This window comes from Bos indicus x Bos taurus, chromosome 14, assembly GCF_003369695.1.
Source record: "Bos indicus x Bos taurus breed Angus x Brahman F1 hybrid chromosome 14, Bos_hybrid_MaternalHap_v2.0, whole genome shotgun sequence".
Lineage (NCBI taxonomy): Eukaryota > Metazoa > Chordata > Mammalia > Artiodactyla > Bovidae > Bos > Bos indicus x Bos taurus.
In genome coordinates, this window is record NC_040089.1 from 4,259,928 (window position 1) to 4,273,719 (window position 13,792).

The 13,792-nt window shown below is 54.4% G+C and overlaps 1 protein-coding gene across 1 annotated transcript in view; it reads left to right on the top strand.

Annotated features, from left to right (window-relative positions):
• Positions 1 to 10,169, top strand: part of COL22A1 (collagen type XXII alpha 1 chain) — a 224,079-nt gene extending 213,910 nt beyond the window's left edge. Inside the window, exons 59-64 of the mRNA XM_027560770.1 lie at positions 10 to 54; positions 1,906 to 2,085; positions 3,691 to 3,757; positions 6,244 to 6,426; positions 8,631 to 8,708; positions 8,969 to 10,169. Of these exons, the coding sequence (XP_027416571.1) occupies positions 10 to 54; positions 1,906 to 2,085; positions 3,691 to 3,757; positions 6,244 to 6,426; positions 8,631 to 8,708; positions 8,969 to 9,159 (744 nt within the window). The 3' untranslated portion in view covers positions 9,160 to 10,169. The remainder of the gene's footprint in view (positions 1 to 9; positions 55 to 1,905; positions 2,086 to 3,690; positions 3,758 to 6,243; positions 6,427 to 8,630; positions 8,709 to 8,968) is intronic.
• Positions 10,170 to 13,792: the final 3,623 nt, after the last annotated feature.

Consider the following 13,792-nt stretch of genomic DNA (forward strand, 5'->3'; position numbering starts at 1 on the left):
TCATTGCAGGGGGCACCTGGGAAGCCAGGAGAGCCAGGACTCAGAGGAGAAAGGGTGAGTGGGACACGTGGTCACGTGCAGGCGACCTTCCTGGGGGCAAGGGGCCTGTGTCCAGGGCTTTGGGAAGCTGCCCACCCAGGGGAGCAGCTTGTGGGGGCTTCCCTGTTCTCTTTCCCCCCGCAACAGTCATGAGCCCACAGCAGGAGGTTTTTCCTGTTGTTGGGGTTTTGTTGTGGTTTTCATGGTTGTTATTTTAAGGAGTAAAATCATTGCAATTACACATTCAGAGGCAAGCATGCCCAGACTCTGACAAATCTCCCCGTCTCCTCCCCGTGCGTGGAAGCCTGTGCATGACATGCTTGGAGCCCGAAGTGCCAGTTTGCCAAGAACCAGCTCTGTCCCTGGAGGTGACAAGGGAACAGATTTTCCCATAATGAATCGTCTTGGCGCTGTGCTCAGAAAGCTTTTCTTTACATTGCATTCCTCAAAAAAAAAAAAAACAAAAAACAGGGTAAAAAATCAATTCTGTTTTGGAAGAAACACTGGTGGGGGGAGGGGGCGTTCTCTCACCCATAACAACCGCTGTTCCCTCCAGAGAAATTAAACAGTCCTCCATGTGGCTGGCCATCACAGGGTCCCACTGCTGCCCGACACGGAAGGCACTGCCATCCCATACCCGCCCTGGGTTTTTTCCCGTGGTCCCACAGAGTTTATCTCTGCTTTCCTTGCAAGTTGGACGGGTGTGGACTGGTTTCCTCTGCAGACTAGAGAGAAATGGAAGCTGAGAGGTTGGGGATTCTCACCCCACCTGGATCTCTCGCCCTCCTCCTTCCCAGCGACTGTGATTCTCGTGGTTGTTGGTCCCTGAGGATGGACCCAGGGGCTGGGGCTGTGGCTGTGAAGACAGTGAGGGTCCTGCCAGCCAGGAGCTGGCCGGAGCTGCCACATGCTGGAGTTTTGGTTGGGAGCCGGGAAATTCAGACCATGAACCTTCTCTAATACTTAATCAATAGAAGCTTCTCTAATACCCAGTCAATAAAGAAGTTGCCTCCCCCCATTAAGTGGTTTTGTGGAAGGTTGCCAGACAGCAGTCAGGCTCCTCACGCCTTCCACTCTGGAACATTTGAAATATGGGACAGGTCCTCTCACCGCAGAGGGATATAGAGATGTGGAATAAATAGGAAACGCTGTACCACAGGCCTTGGCACTGAGATGCATGAAAGGGACCCTCCCAGACCCCCACACTGGAGACCACCCACAGATGACAACGCCCCCATAAAACCCATCACGTGGGAGAAATTTAGGAGACCCTCCTCAAATCTGGCTGCATTCATTTTTTAACTCACTCTTCTTACTGTTTCTGTTGAAAAGTGATACAGTTAAACAATATAAATTGAAAAAAAACAAGTGAATGCAGTGGAGACTAGGTGCCCATCCAGCACGCTTTTCTTGGGTCTGTCTCTGTACACTTGCTTGTACCTTTCTGGAACCCAAGTGCTCAGAACCAGGTGGGCGTGCACGTGTAAATATGCATATACCTTTTATGTAAACCCCCCGAAACCTATCAGACTTTTTCCACCACTCTTTACGCTTTTCCATATAAGCATGTATATGGCAGATGGTTTCATCACTGCGCTGGCCTTCTCTGCTGGGAGGAGATGAGACTGGGATCTGAAAGTCCGCACCTCATCCCCGGCAGACCTGCGTGACGTAGGGGCACAGCTTTGTCCGTCTGGGCCCCGAGTCCTGTCTGCACCAGCGCAGCGTCACGGGCCTTGCAAGACTGAGGTCTCCTCTCCCGCACTGAGGACCCGGGCCCGGGGGTCCCTCCTGCAGCCTGGGGCATGTCCGGCCTGGGGGTGCCTTCTAACCTTTGCTCACGGATGCTCTTCTTGCCTCCTCTAGGGAGATCCTGGCATCAAAGGTGACAAAGGCCCTCCCGGTGGCAAGGGCCAGCCCGGCGACCCCGGGACCCCAGGCCACAAGGGTCACACAGGCCTCATGGGCCCCCAGGGGCCACCTGGGGAGAGCGGGCCGGCCGGTCCCCCAGGGCCTCCGGGCCAGCCAGGATTTCCAGGGCTAAGGGTAAGCGTGTGGGCGATGCCTCAAACTTGGGGCTCCTTAGGGTCTCAGGGGAAGCCAGAGAGGTGTGTGGGCTCCAGAGGGGCAAGATTGCAGGTACTGGTGACCTGTGTGAGCGAGGGCTGACCCCTACTTGTCCTCTCTGAGCCTGCCCTCCCGTCCCTCCCAAAAGGGACGAGGATGCCTCTCTCCCGACAGGCTGGCTGTGATGGTTAAGTGAAATGACACATGTGGCTTACGAAGGGCTTGGGGATAGAGTCCCTCTGTCCCCGTGGTCCAGGCTTCACTCCGGGCGGTGATGCTGTTTGCCCAGGACCCTGTGCAACAGGCAGTCGAGAAGATGCAGAGGCTCCCAGTGACCCAAGCTTCCCCATGGGGACGGCTCCTTCCCCGTCCATCCGACACCCGGCTCTAGTCTCCCTCCTGTCTGCTGTCTGGGGTGCTTGGTCTTCCCTCTGGGTCTAGCTTTTCCCAAGTGCAAAAGGAAAGGCTTGTTGAGAGCAGTTTGTTTTTTTCTCTGAACACAGTGTTTCTTGTGGCCAAGCTCTTAACGTGACACAGTCTTGCAACACAGGGACACGCTGGCTGTAGTGTGTCAGGGAGGGCTTGGTGGGCCCGTCCCTGGGGGCTGGTTGCAGGTCCATGTGATCTCCCCACCCCCGCTTTGCAGCCTGCGTGGTCCTCGGGGGCCCCTCCTGTGGCCCAGAGCACAGGCCCGGGTCCCGTGTCCCGCCTGTTCTGAGGCTCTGGCCCTGTTCCTGCGGGGCTCTGCGGTCAGCCTGGGTTTCACCCCCCTGGAGAGGCCGGGCAGCCAGGTCCTGTCCTTCAGCCAAATGTGGGTGCTCGCAGACTCAGTGGGCTTCCAGAGTGCCTCCACCCACCGAGTCTTTGCCGCGTGTCCTGCTGCTCTGGATAGTAATGGGAATTCTGGGAGTAAGATAAAGGGTCATTGGCCAGAAAGGAAAAAAGGGAAATAAGACTGTAAGCCCAATGCTGGGGCTGCAGCGATGAGCACAGTAAACACCCCAACCCTTGGGAGTGGACGCCTCCCGGAAGGGCTCTGACGACCAGGGAGGAGCCCGACATGGCATGAGGTCTGCTCTCACGGATCACTCTAAGAGCTGCATGTAGCAGTGGGGGCCTGGAGGCAGGGCTCTGCTCCGCTGACTGCTCATCGTTTGTGTGAGCAGACACCCTGTGGGGCCAGCGGGGCAGGCCAGACACCAGAGCCACCACGTGGCCAGTGGGAGGAAGGCAAGCCTGAGGTAGCGCGGGGGCAGCCTGCGAGCTGGCCCTGCAGGTGGGGGGACTTCAGCCCGGAGAGGCTCAGAGTCAGGCCTCCCGGGTCCAGGGCTGGGGAGGGGGTTTGTGCAGGAAGGAGAGGGAGCAGGGGCTTCAGGGAGAAAGGCATCCAGGTCACCATGCAAGACGCAATGATGCTGCCTGCGTGGCAGGGGGTGGGGAGATGGTTCTAGGTGTTAAAGGGATTGGACTAGGGAGCTGTGGTCTGCGTGGCTGTGGCCGTCTTGGTTTCCTGAGCACTCTGGGTCTCGGGAGGCAGGTGGTCCTAGGAAGGTGAGTAATTCCACCTTCCCTCCCTCTTCCCAGGGCGAGTCTCCATCCATGGACATCCTGCGGCGGCTCATCCAAGAGGAACTGGAGAAACAGCTGGAAAGTGAGTCGCTGGCTTTTTCACAGCATCGGGTCCTAGATGCTCTGTAAGCCTGGGCGGTAGTCCGTTCACTTCTCCTTCGGGACCTCTGCAGCCTGGCTTGGTAAAGGCAGCCTCAGGGCGGCTCCTGCAGAAGTCAGCACAGAGGTGCACCTTGTAGGCTCCCTCCAGCCTCTTCTGACACAGATCCCGCTCCAAGGCGCTCTTTGGGGCCGCTTGAGCTATGGCTGCTTGATTACCTCCAGGAAGGGGAGCTCACCACCTACAGAACCAGCCTTGCCATGAGCACTTCTCTGTGCATTCAGTGGTTTATCTAATCAACAAGGAGCTCTGGCAGGCCTGCAATGGCTCTTGTAGAACTCACAGCCCAGAACAGGAGACAGAGGCACAGGCAAGATGACTTCGGTATAGTAAGAAAATGCCCGTGATTTAATGTGACACAGAGGACACAGAGGAGGACGGGGGAAGAAACTAAGATTTCAGAGAGGGTGGGGAGCAGGTGAGGGAAGGCTTCCTGGAGGAGGGGCCGTGGGAGCTGACACCAAGGACCAGACTCCAGACCTTAGACACAGCATGTGCAGAGACCCTAATGGGAGCTGGAACACACTGTGCTTTCAAGGAACTAGAATCCTTGTAATTCTCCTGTGTAGGATTCTTTGTGAAATCCCAGTCTTGCATGGGCCCCATACAGAGCAGGTGCTCAGGAAGGGAGGGGTGGGGAGGTAATAGTCATAGCACCAGTATGTAGGGCCAGCTCCACGTCAGGTGGAGTTCTCAGAACCCACACGTGTTTACTGACGTAAGGAAGCCTCTGTGAGCTCTTGAGCCATGGATGAGGGTTAAATCAGAGACGCTAAGTAACCTGCCCGAGGCTGCAGAGCTGGTGAGTGTCTAACCAGGCAGCCAGGCTGCAGAGTCCAGGCTCTTAGCCACTGCATCCTCTCCCATCTCATCTCCGCCTGCCCTCTGTGTTGGAAACTGTTAGGAGAAGAAAGTCACAAACCACTCTGGGCTAGGGAAGATCGGAAACCCACCACCATTACCAGGCACGGGTGGGCAAAGGGGAAGGGCACATTAATTCACGTGGTCAGGTCTCAGACAGTGAAATATTCCTCCTGGCACATTCGAGACTCTGCACTGGGTCTGTGGATGCAGCACAGAACACAATGACTGTCTCAATGCCCTTGTGGGGTATCCAGGCGAGTGAGTGTGGTCCGTCTTCCCTGCCCAGGAGAACCAGAGACCGTTCCCTGGAGAGGACAGCACAGAGCTGGGCTGGTGGTAAGGAGGGTGAAGAAAGGAAGGATACCAGAGGCTGGAATGGTGACTCCCCCTGGGCGGGGCAGTCCTGAGGTCGCCCGTGTGTGAGCATCCCCATCTACAGCCTTTCTTCTGGATGTTAGATTTATCGGGCACACGAGGAGTTTCCAGCCCCTGGGCAGAGACGAGTCCTGTTTTGAATGAGTTCAGATGGAGCATCTGCTGAGCTGAATCCTTTCTTCTAAACAATCTTGGGAGGAGGAAGCATCAGAAGCATCTGCTCCACGTTCAAGATGAGAGTGTCCTGGCTGTGAGCCGAACAGCTGTGTGCCCCGGTCTCCGGCGCACGCCCCTCCCGCTTCCTCATGTGGGAGGGTGGGGAAGGGGCTACTCGGAAGCTCCCCCGCCAGGCTGTCAGAGACCTGATTCTGCTTTGGTTTTACCACTGAGACCCAGGAGGGCATCAGGACTGCCTCTCTGGGCTGGTCACTCCCCATTGCCAGGTGAAGGGCATGGCCTGATCGTCTGGAAAACACAGGAAGAGCCCCTGGTGGCCCTGGGGTGGGCTGTGTATGCCCCGTGCAGTAGGAAGGCATGGAGGCCAGCGGCTGGACCTCTGGGTTTGGAATCAGCCTGTGATCTTTAACATTTCACACACCTAAGAATCATTAATGACATCGCGTCCAGCCCTTCATTTATAGATGAGGAATTCCACGCTTAGGAGAAGTCCCTAAGTTGCTCTGTGTAAGCCACTGAAGTCTCACCCTCCCCCACTGGCCTCAGTTTCCCCAGCCTGAGAGTTGCAACAGTTTCTGCTGCTGCTGTCATTGCCGCCTCGAGGGGAACAGCGACATCCACGCACCACTTGGATCTCGTGCCGGGGGCTGTCATGATGCCTCGTCTCATTGGTTCCATCTTCCACCAGCCCAGTGGGGTTGGACTTATTTCATTGCCCCCGTTTTGCAGAAAAGGCAGCAAAGGCTAAGAGAGGTCAGGTGGCTTGCCCAGGGCCATGCCACCAGCAGTGGTGGCACTGGGACCACAGCCCAGCTGCCTGGCTCCGGAGCAGCGTCCACACGGACACGCGCCCTGCAGCGCGCTCTTGGTGTGTCTCTCTCGCTGCTATTCCCCAGCTCTTACTGCCTCGAGCTTTGCAGTGCGCTGCTGGCCCATCTTCAGTCCTTTATCCCTCCTTCATGAAACACCTCTCTGTTTTTCTTACTCCACAGCCAAACTCGCCTACCTCCTGGCCCAGATGCCCTCTGCACACACGAAGCCCTCTCAAGGCAGACCCGGACCCCCAGGGCCTCCTGGAAAAGATGGGCTTCCAGGTCGGGCAGGCCCCATCGGGGAGCCAGGAAGGCCAGGGCAAGGGGGTCTGGAGGGACCCTCTGGCCCCATAGGTCCCAAAGGTGAGTGAGGAGCTGGGACGAGGTGCTTTGTAGAGAAGGAACCAGTGTGCACAGCACACGCTCCGTTGAATATGCAGGAGTCAGCCCGTTCCCCGCCCCCGCAGCCTGCTAACACCCTGCATGTTGACATCGTGTCGTTTCTTCATCTGCCTAAGAGGTTTTCAAACTTGACGTTTTTGCAAAATGATGCTTCTGCCCAGAGGAGCGAGTCTGTTTCCTCCTCCCATCCTGGTCCGTCTCTGTCTCCACTGCTCACGGTCCGGGGAGTACACAGGATGTCTTCTCTTTCCCCGTTCAAGAGGTCACTGAGGAATAAGACATTTAATCTCCAGGCAAACGGGCATCAGATGCCAGCTATACATGGGCTGGAGGAAGGAAATGGCACCCCACTCCAGTATTCTTGCCTGGAGAAACCCATGGACGGAGGAGCCTGGCGGGCAACAGTCCACGGGGTCGCAAAGAGCTGGACACGACTGAGCGACTTCACTCACTTCACTTGTACATGGGCTTCCCTGGTGACTTGGACAGGAAAGAATCCGCCTGCAATGGAGGAGACCAGGGTTTGGTCCCTGGGTTGGGAAGATCCCCTGGAGAAGGGAATGGCAACCCACTCCAGTATTCTGGCCTGGAGAATTCCATGGATGGAGGAGCCTGGCGGGCAACAGTCCATGGGGTTGCAAAGACTCAGACATGACTGAGCGAGTAACGCTTTTCCATGGGAATAAAGTGGTTTGAACTAAAACTGGACATGGCTGCCAGCTCTCCAGCTCTCAGGGACATACCTGACCTGGACGTGGCTGTGCTGGACACAGCGAGCCTGTCCTGCAAGGCACAGTGCCTGCCGCCGTCAACAGCGCCCCGTGCACAGAGGAAGGCATTGTCTTTGCAGGCGGACAGATGTGGAAGGGCGGGGAAGGACCCGGGCCCAAATTCAGCAGCCTGGCTGTTCACCCCTTCTGTCCAGCAAGGAATAAGCACGGGGGAGGGGAGAGGCGGTGCTGTCATCTCAGCTGCCACGTCTCCCTCCTTCAGTCTTCCATTCCTTAATTCTTTTTTTGGGCAGATGCCCCCTGGGATCTTAGTTTCCCAACCAGGGATTATTGAACCCACACCCTGGGCAGTGAAAGGGCAGAGTTCTAACGACTGGACTGCTAGGAAATTCCCCCTTAATTCTTCGTTCACTGAGAAGCATCATCTTGTAATGTTTCTGCTTCTCAACTTTTTTAACGTTTGCATCCAAGTCTGTCTTCTGTTGGTTCATGAAACAAAATTTACTAAATAAATGCCAATAAGCAAGCATAAAGCACAGAAAAGTCAGACTGTGACAGACGACTGACCGAGTTTAGTAACTGGAACAATAAATAAGAATGGCCTAGAATCTCCCTGGACTGGCAGAATTTTGGTTTGGGTTATAAAAGAAAACGTTATACACTACATACAGGAGATATTCTGGAGACAACATCTCAAAGAAAAGGAATGATGAAAAAAAAAAAGCTGCGAGGCAGTTTAATCAAGTTTGTATAGTATTAACCCCAACTCCTCGCTGGTCTCAGATATCCTCCTGGGGGAATGAACCCTCTTTCTCTTGAACATGTTAGAGTTTTAAATTCCTGTGATTATTAAGACTTATACCTGATTCTGCTTCCTATTAGAGTCTTCTTTGTGTCCTGTGTCATCTGTCTTAGAATTCATGCTTCTCAAGAGTAGGGCTGTGTCTTACGTATACTCAGGCTTGTTTATCACCCAGCTCCTCCTAGACAAAGGCTCAGAAGGAATGCTGTGAGAACACGGGGACGTGTAGGCATGTGCCAGTGGATGTGTGTGGACATATGTGTTTGTATAGGAGAGAGTGTGAACGTTTGGGTGTCTGTGTTTGATGTGTTTATGACATATGCATATTCGTATAATATATGTGTGAGTGTACATATGTGTGTGTATCATTGGTAATCACACTTGAGTGAATGTGTATGTGTGCATATGTGTATTTGAGCAAATGTTTTCGAGGGGGTGTCTGTTTTGGTGTTCACATGGGCATATTTCTGAGTGCAAGTGTGTGCTCGAGTGCGAGTGTGCATGAATGAGTGTGTGCACAGGAGCGAGGCGTCTGACACAGTGCTGGCCTTGCCCCCAGCCCCGTGGTGGGGCCCCTCCCTCTGCCACCATCGTGAGTCTCCAGCATCAGAAGCGCGTGTTTTTCTCACCAGGTGAGCGAGGAGCCAAAGGTGACCCAGGGGCACCTGGAGTTGGCCTCCGAGGCGAGATGGGACCCCCCGGGATCCCAGGTAGGAGTGGCTGGGCTGCAGTCTGGGGTAGGGGAGGGGCCGGGCCCCAGGGTGTCGGATGCAAAGAGCAGCCATCTGGCTGCACCATGTCCATGGGGACCATTCTCATCTCTCCAGGCAGGGCGCCCAGACCGTGGGGTGTTTGCTCTGAGCCTGTGGCATCCTCAGCTCACTTCTGAATGAAAATAGTGGCATCAGGGCTTGTGTGTGCTCCGGAAGGAACTTGAACCACCGTCTCTTTCTTTTGCTCCTTGGTCCAGGTCAGCCCGGGGAACCTGGCTATGCTAAAGATGGGCTTCCCGGGAGTCCCGGGCCTCAAGGAGAGACAGGACCAGCTGGACACCCCGGCCCCCCAGGTCCCCCCGGCCCCCCGGGCCAGTGCGACCCCTCACAGTGTGCCTACTTCGCCAGCCTTGCTGCTGCTCGACCTGGTAACGTGAAGGGCCCCTAGAAGATGCCGGGATGCCAGGAGACGCTGGTGGATTTCTGAAACTTGAACGCACAGCCCGATGGGAAGCCAGAGGTCTTGAGACATTTCAGCCATGTGGTTTTTGTTTTCCTTTCTTTCTTTTATCATGTGTGTGTGTGTGTTTTTTTTTTTTTTTGTCTTGTTTTTCTTAAGAGACCTCAACATTATTAAAACCAACAGATGCTGCCGGTCGGTCAGATTATAATATTATTATTGTTAATTATTATTATTGTTATTTCATATGGTAATGCTTTTCGAGTTTTTCCCCTCTGCTCTGAAGTTGGGGAAACCTGATTCGTGAGGCAGAGAACATTTCTCATTCTCCTGACGGCCCCCGATTGAAGTGTAGCTGCCAATTCTAAGGAAACTCTCGGTGCTATGAAACCCTGACCGGACACTTGCCAAACTTACCTCTTTCCTCAAAAGGAAACTTTAAGAAAATGAGGACAATGGGCTTCTATTCTTGGTTGTGCTCAGAGGTCGCCCAGGGAGAGATTAGCTGACAGCCGCTGCTTCCCAGGAGAAGTAAGTGAAGCAGAAAGAGAAGGAAGGTGCAGACACGAAGCGCAGCCTCTGCTCTGGATGGCGGGTGCACGCAGCAGCGGGCAGGTCCGTCCTCTGGGAGCGGCTCAGCGCCTCCAGGTCCCAAGCCTGCAGAAGGGAGACACTGCACACGGCTGGAGGCTGCTTCCTGGAATCTCGCAGCGTCTGCACCAAAAATGTGGGAGCTGACACAGAAAAAGATGCCTCTGTGTGTTCACTTGGCTTCTGAGCATGGATAGGCTCCTCCGTGGCCCCTGTGTTGGTTTCACTCACTTTCATTTTGAAATAAGAGGGTCCAGAGACCACTCCCGTGTGTCTGATGCCGGGCAGTTGGCCGGGGTGCTGGCCAGAGCTGGGAAGCATGTGTCTCCAGCTTCTGGCGTTGAGTGTATATTTGTGAATGACTCGCCCAGCTCAACAGGTGCTCAATAAATCCGAGTTTCCTTTTCTTTTGCTTTCCGTGATGGTCCTTCCTTATCACCAGCATCTTCCCCACGTGGACCCCTCGAGGCCAGGGAAGCATCATTTTTCCCCCGGGGAGCACGGACCAAGCCACTGTTCAGGCCATGTGCTCAGTGTGCACGTGTGTAAGCAAGAGTGTGTCACTCGGGCCTTCCCTGGATTCTGAGCCAGGGAAACTCCTATGGGGTGTGGACCCTGCAGCCTCAGGGGGACGGGCCTCCCCACATGCTCACAGCAGATGAGGGTGGGTGTGAAGGGTCCAGGCCTACAGCTCTGTCTGGGGGCAGCTTGGAGGCCAATTCCAGCCCCCTGGCCCAAGGACCACCATTGTGATGGGCGCCATCATCCATCATCACCTGTTACCACCCTGGGGCCGGTTCAGTGAGAGTGCATACCATGGTAGGAGTCATCCCGCGACCCCACCCTGACCTAACACTTGCACCCGGCCTCATACCCACACCCCCGCCCCACACCTGCAACCCTGACCTCACACCCAGATGCCTGGCCTCACACCTGCAACCGACCTCACACCCGCAACCCTGGCCTCACACCTGCAACCCTGGCCTCACACCTGCAACCTTGGCCTCACACCTGCACCCAGCCTCACACCCAGATGCCCAGCCTCAACACCCGCACCCCCAGCCTCACACCCGAACCCTGGCCTCACACCCGTGGGGCAGCTCTGAGGGCCCTTTGGCTTCGGATGAAGCCCCAGCGTGTGAGTGAGGGAAGAGGAAGTCACTTCCGTTAATTCTAAACTGAGATGGATAGAAACACCGGGTACTTGGAGGGTGGGACAGAAAGTTCCAGATTGTAGACACACCAGCAGAGTCAGGAGAACTTCCAACAGACCTTTGTTCCAATACCTGCTGTGCACAGGCAATGGGGCAGCTCCTGCTCCTACGAGCTATCACCTGGCAACAGAGCAGAAACCATGGCGCGTGGCCCGAGGGGCCGGGACAAAACCACAGTGGGCTCCCAGGTCGTAGTTTTCGTCTCCAAGACGGGACCTGCCTGGGGCCATGAGCGGTAGTGTGGGCACTGGTCCCAGATCTTGTGCATGCGTGCGTGCTCAGCTGCTCAGTCGTGTCTGACTCTTTTGACCCCATGGCCTGTAGCCCTCCAGGCAATCCCGTCCATGGGATTCTCCAGGCAAGAATACTAGAGTGAGTTGCCATTTCTTCCTCCAGGGGATCTTCCCAACCCAGGGATAGAACCCGCGTCTCCTGCATTGCAGGTGGATTCTTTACCTACTGAGCCACCTGGGAAGTCAGATCTCAAGACCTGCAAAGATGAGATGCTTCCTCCTCAGAGTCTGAGGATGCTCCAGTGTGTTTGGAAGAAATAGAGAGTGTGAATAAGTGGTCCAGATAATTAGGCTCCAGTCTGCTGGCTCTTTTCCAACCAAGCCTCAAATTTCTGCCTGCTGATGGCTGCAGCCCAAGGACCCATCTCCATGAGCTTCTGTTCTTTTCTTGGAATGCCCTGAGGGAGGTGCAGGAGAGTTGGTTCTGATTCCCAGAAGGAACAGTTATCTAAATATGTAGCCTCGTTTAGATATTTGATAAATGACAGACCAGGGGCTTCCCAGAGACCCCCTGAACCTGTGCTTCTCCTGTGTGGAACCAGCAATAAAAGCTCACCTCTCTTCCAGCCAGAGGTGGGCAGCAAGCAGGAGTGGACTCAGCCACACTGGTCTCAGCTTGGAAACATTCTGTCCTCTGCTCAGGGCACAGCAGTGATTGTTACTGGAGGCATGTTGGAAGCTTCCTGATCAGCAGCCTTCCCCTTCTGGGAGCCAGGATTTGCGAGAACATCCATGGATTGAGTTCAGCCCAGCTTCAGGGCAGATCTGCCCCTGGTCAGCTGTTAAACAGTGATCCTCAATTCTGGTCCCTCGTGAGCTGTCCAGGTGGGAAGGTCCCCTCTGCACTGCAGCTGTACTAGCCTGGGGATGTCAGTTGCATCATTGAAGAGCCCAGGTTTCCATTTCCTCCTTTGTGAAATGAAATTAACAGGACTTTGTAGGATTTCGGGGGGTGGGGGAGGGTACTTCCCTGGTGGCTCAGAAGGTAAAGAATCCGCCTGCAATGCAGGAAACCTGGGTTCGATTCCTGGGTCAGGAAGATCCCCTGGAGATGGGAATGGCTACCCACTCCAGTATTCTTACCTGGAGAATTCCATGAACAGAGGAGCCTGGCGAGCTACAGTCCATGGGGTCACAGAGGGTCCGACACGACTGAGCGACTAACGCGTCCAACTTCTTCACAAGATGTCTATGAGGCTCATTTTTTTCTTGCAGCTTTATTAAGATATGCTTGACATGTAAAATGGTATAATTGTAAGGTGTGCAACAGAATGATTTGATATGTGTATGTTTTGAAATGATGACCACAAGAAGGTGCTGCTGCTAAGTCACTTCAGTCATGTCTGACTCTGTGCGACCCCATAGACGGCAGCCCACCAGGCTCCCCCGTCCCTGGGATTTTCCAGGCAAGAACAGAGTGGGTTGCCATTGTCTTCTCCAATGTATGAAAGTGAAAAGGGAAAGTGAAGTCGCTCAGTCGTGTCCGACTCTTCTCGACCCCATGGACTGCAGCCTACCAGGCTCCTCCGTCCATGGGATTTTCCAGGCAAGAGTGCTGGAGTGGGGTGCCATTGCCTTCTCCGACAAGAAGTGAGTTAACACCTAAAAGCAGGGCACGTGAATCCGTCCCTTACAACATCTTATTTTGTCTTCCATCAGGAGCAGTTGAGGGATTTCTCTGGTGGTCCAGCGGCTACAGTGGTTGGCTACAGTTCATGGGGTCGCAAAGAGTCGGACACGACTGAGCCACTTCACTTTCTTTCACTTTCCAGTGGCTAACACTCTGCTCTCCCAAAGCAGGGGCCCTGGGTTAGGGAACTAGATCCAGTATGCCACAACTTAAAAAAAGAGCAAGATTCCACATGCTGCAACTAAACTCCTGTATGCTGCAAAAAGACCCAACACAGCCAAATAAATAAGTATATATAAATAAATGCTTTTAACAAGCAGAGTGATTGAGTCCACTTTGCTCATCTGTTTACAGTAATCCAAGTAGAGAAACTTTTCAGACCAAATATTTGCTTGATATTTGGTTTGGTTTTCAAAGTATATTCCCCTAGGTTTAGATCCAACCAGTCCGTCCTAAAGGAAATCAGTCCTGAATATTCATTGGAAGGACTGATGCTGAAGCTGAAACCCCAATACTTTGGCTGCCTAATGTGAAGAACTGACTCACTGGAAAAGACCCTGATGCTGGAAAAGGTTGAAGATGGGAGGAGAAGGGGACGACAGAAGATGAGATGGTTGGATGGCATCACCAACTTGATGGACATGAGTTTGAGGAAGCTCCAGGAGTTGGTGATGGACAGGGAGGCCTGGCGTGCTGCAGTCCATGGGGCTGCAAAGAGTTAGACACAACTGAGCGACTGAACTATTTGTTCTGTAACACATCTCTAGGGGCTGGGCTTGGCTCTGTCTCCCCATGGTAATTCAGAAACGGTGGCAGAACTGTGAACCCACCTATCCCAAATCACACACACAGCTCGTGTGTCCAGCTCGCTGCGGGACCACACGGAGGCATCC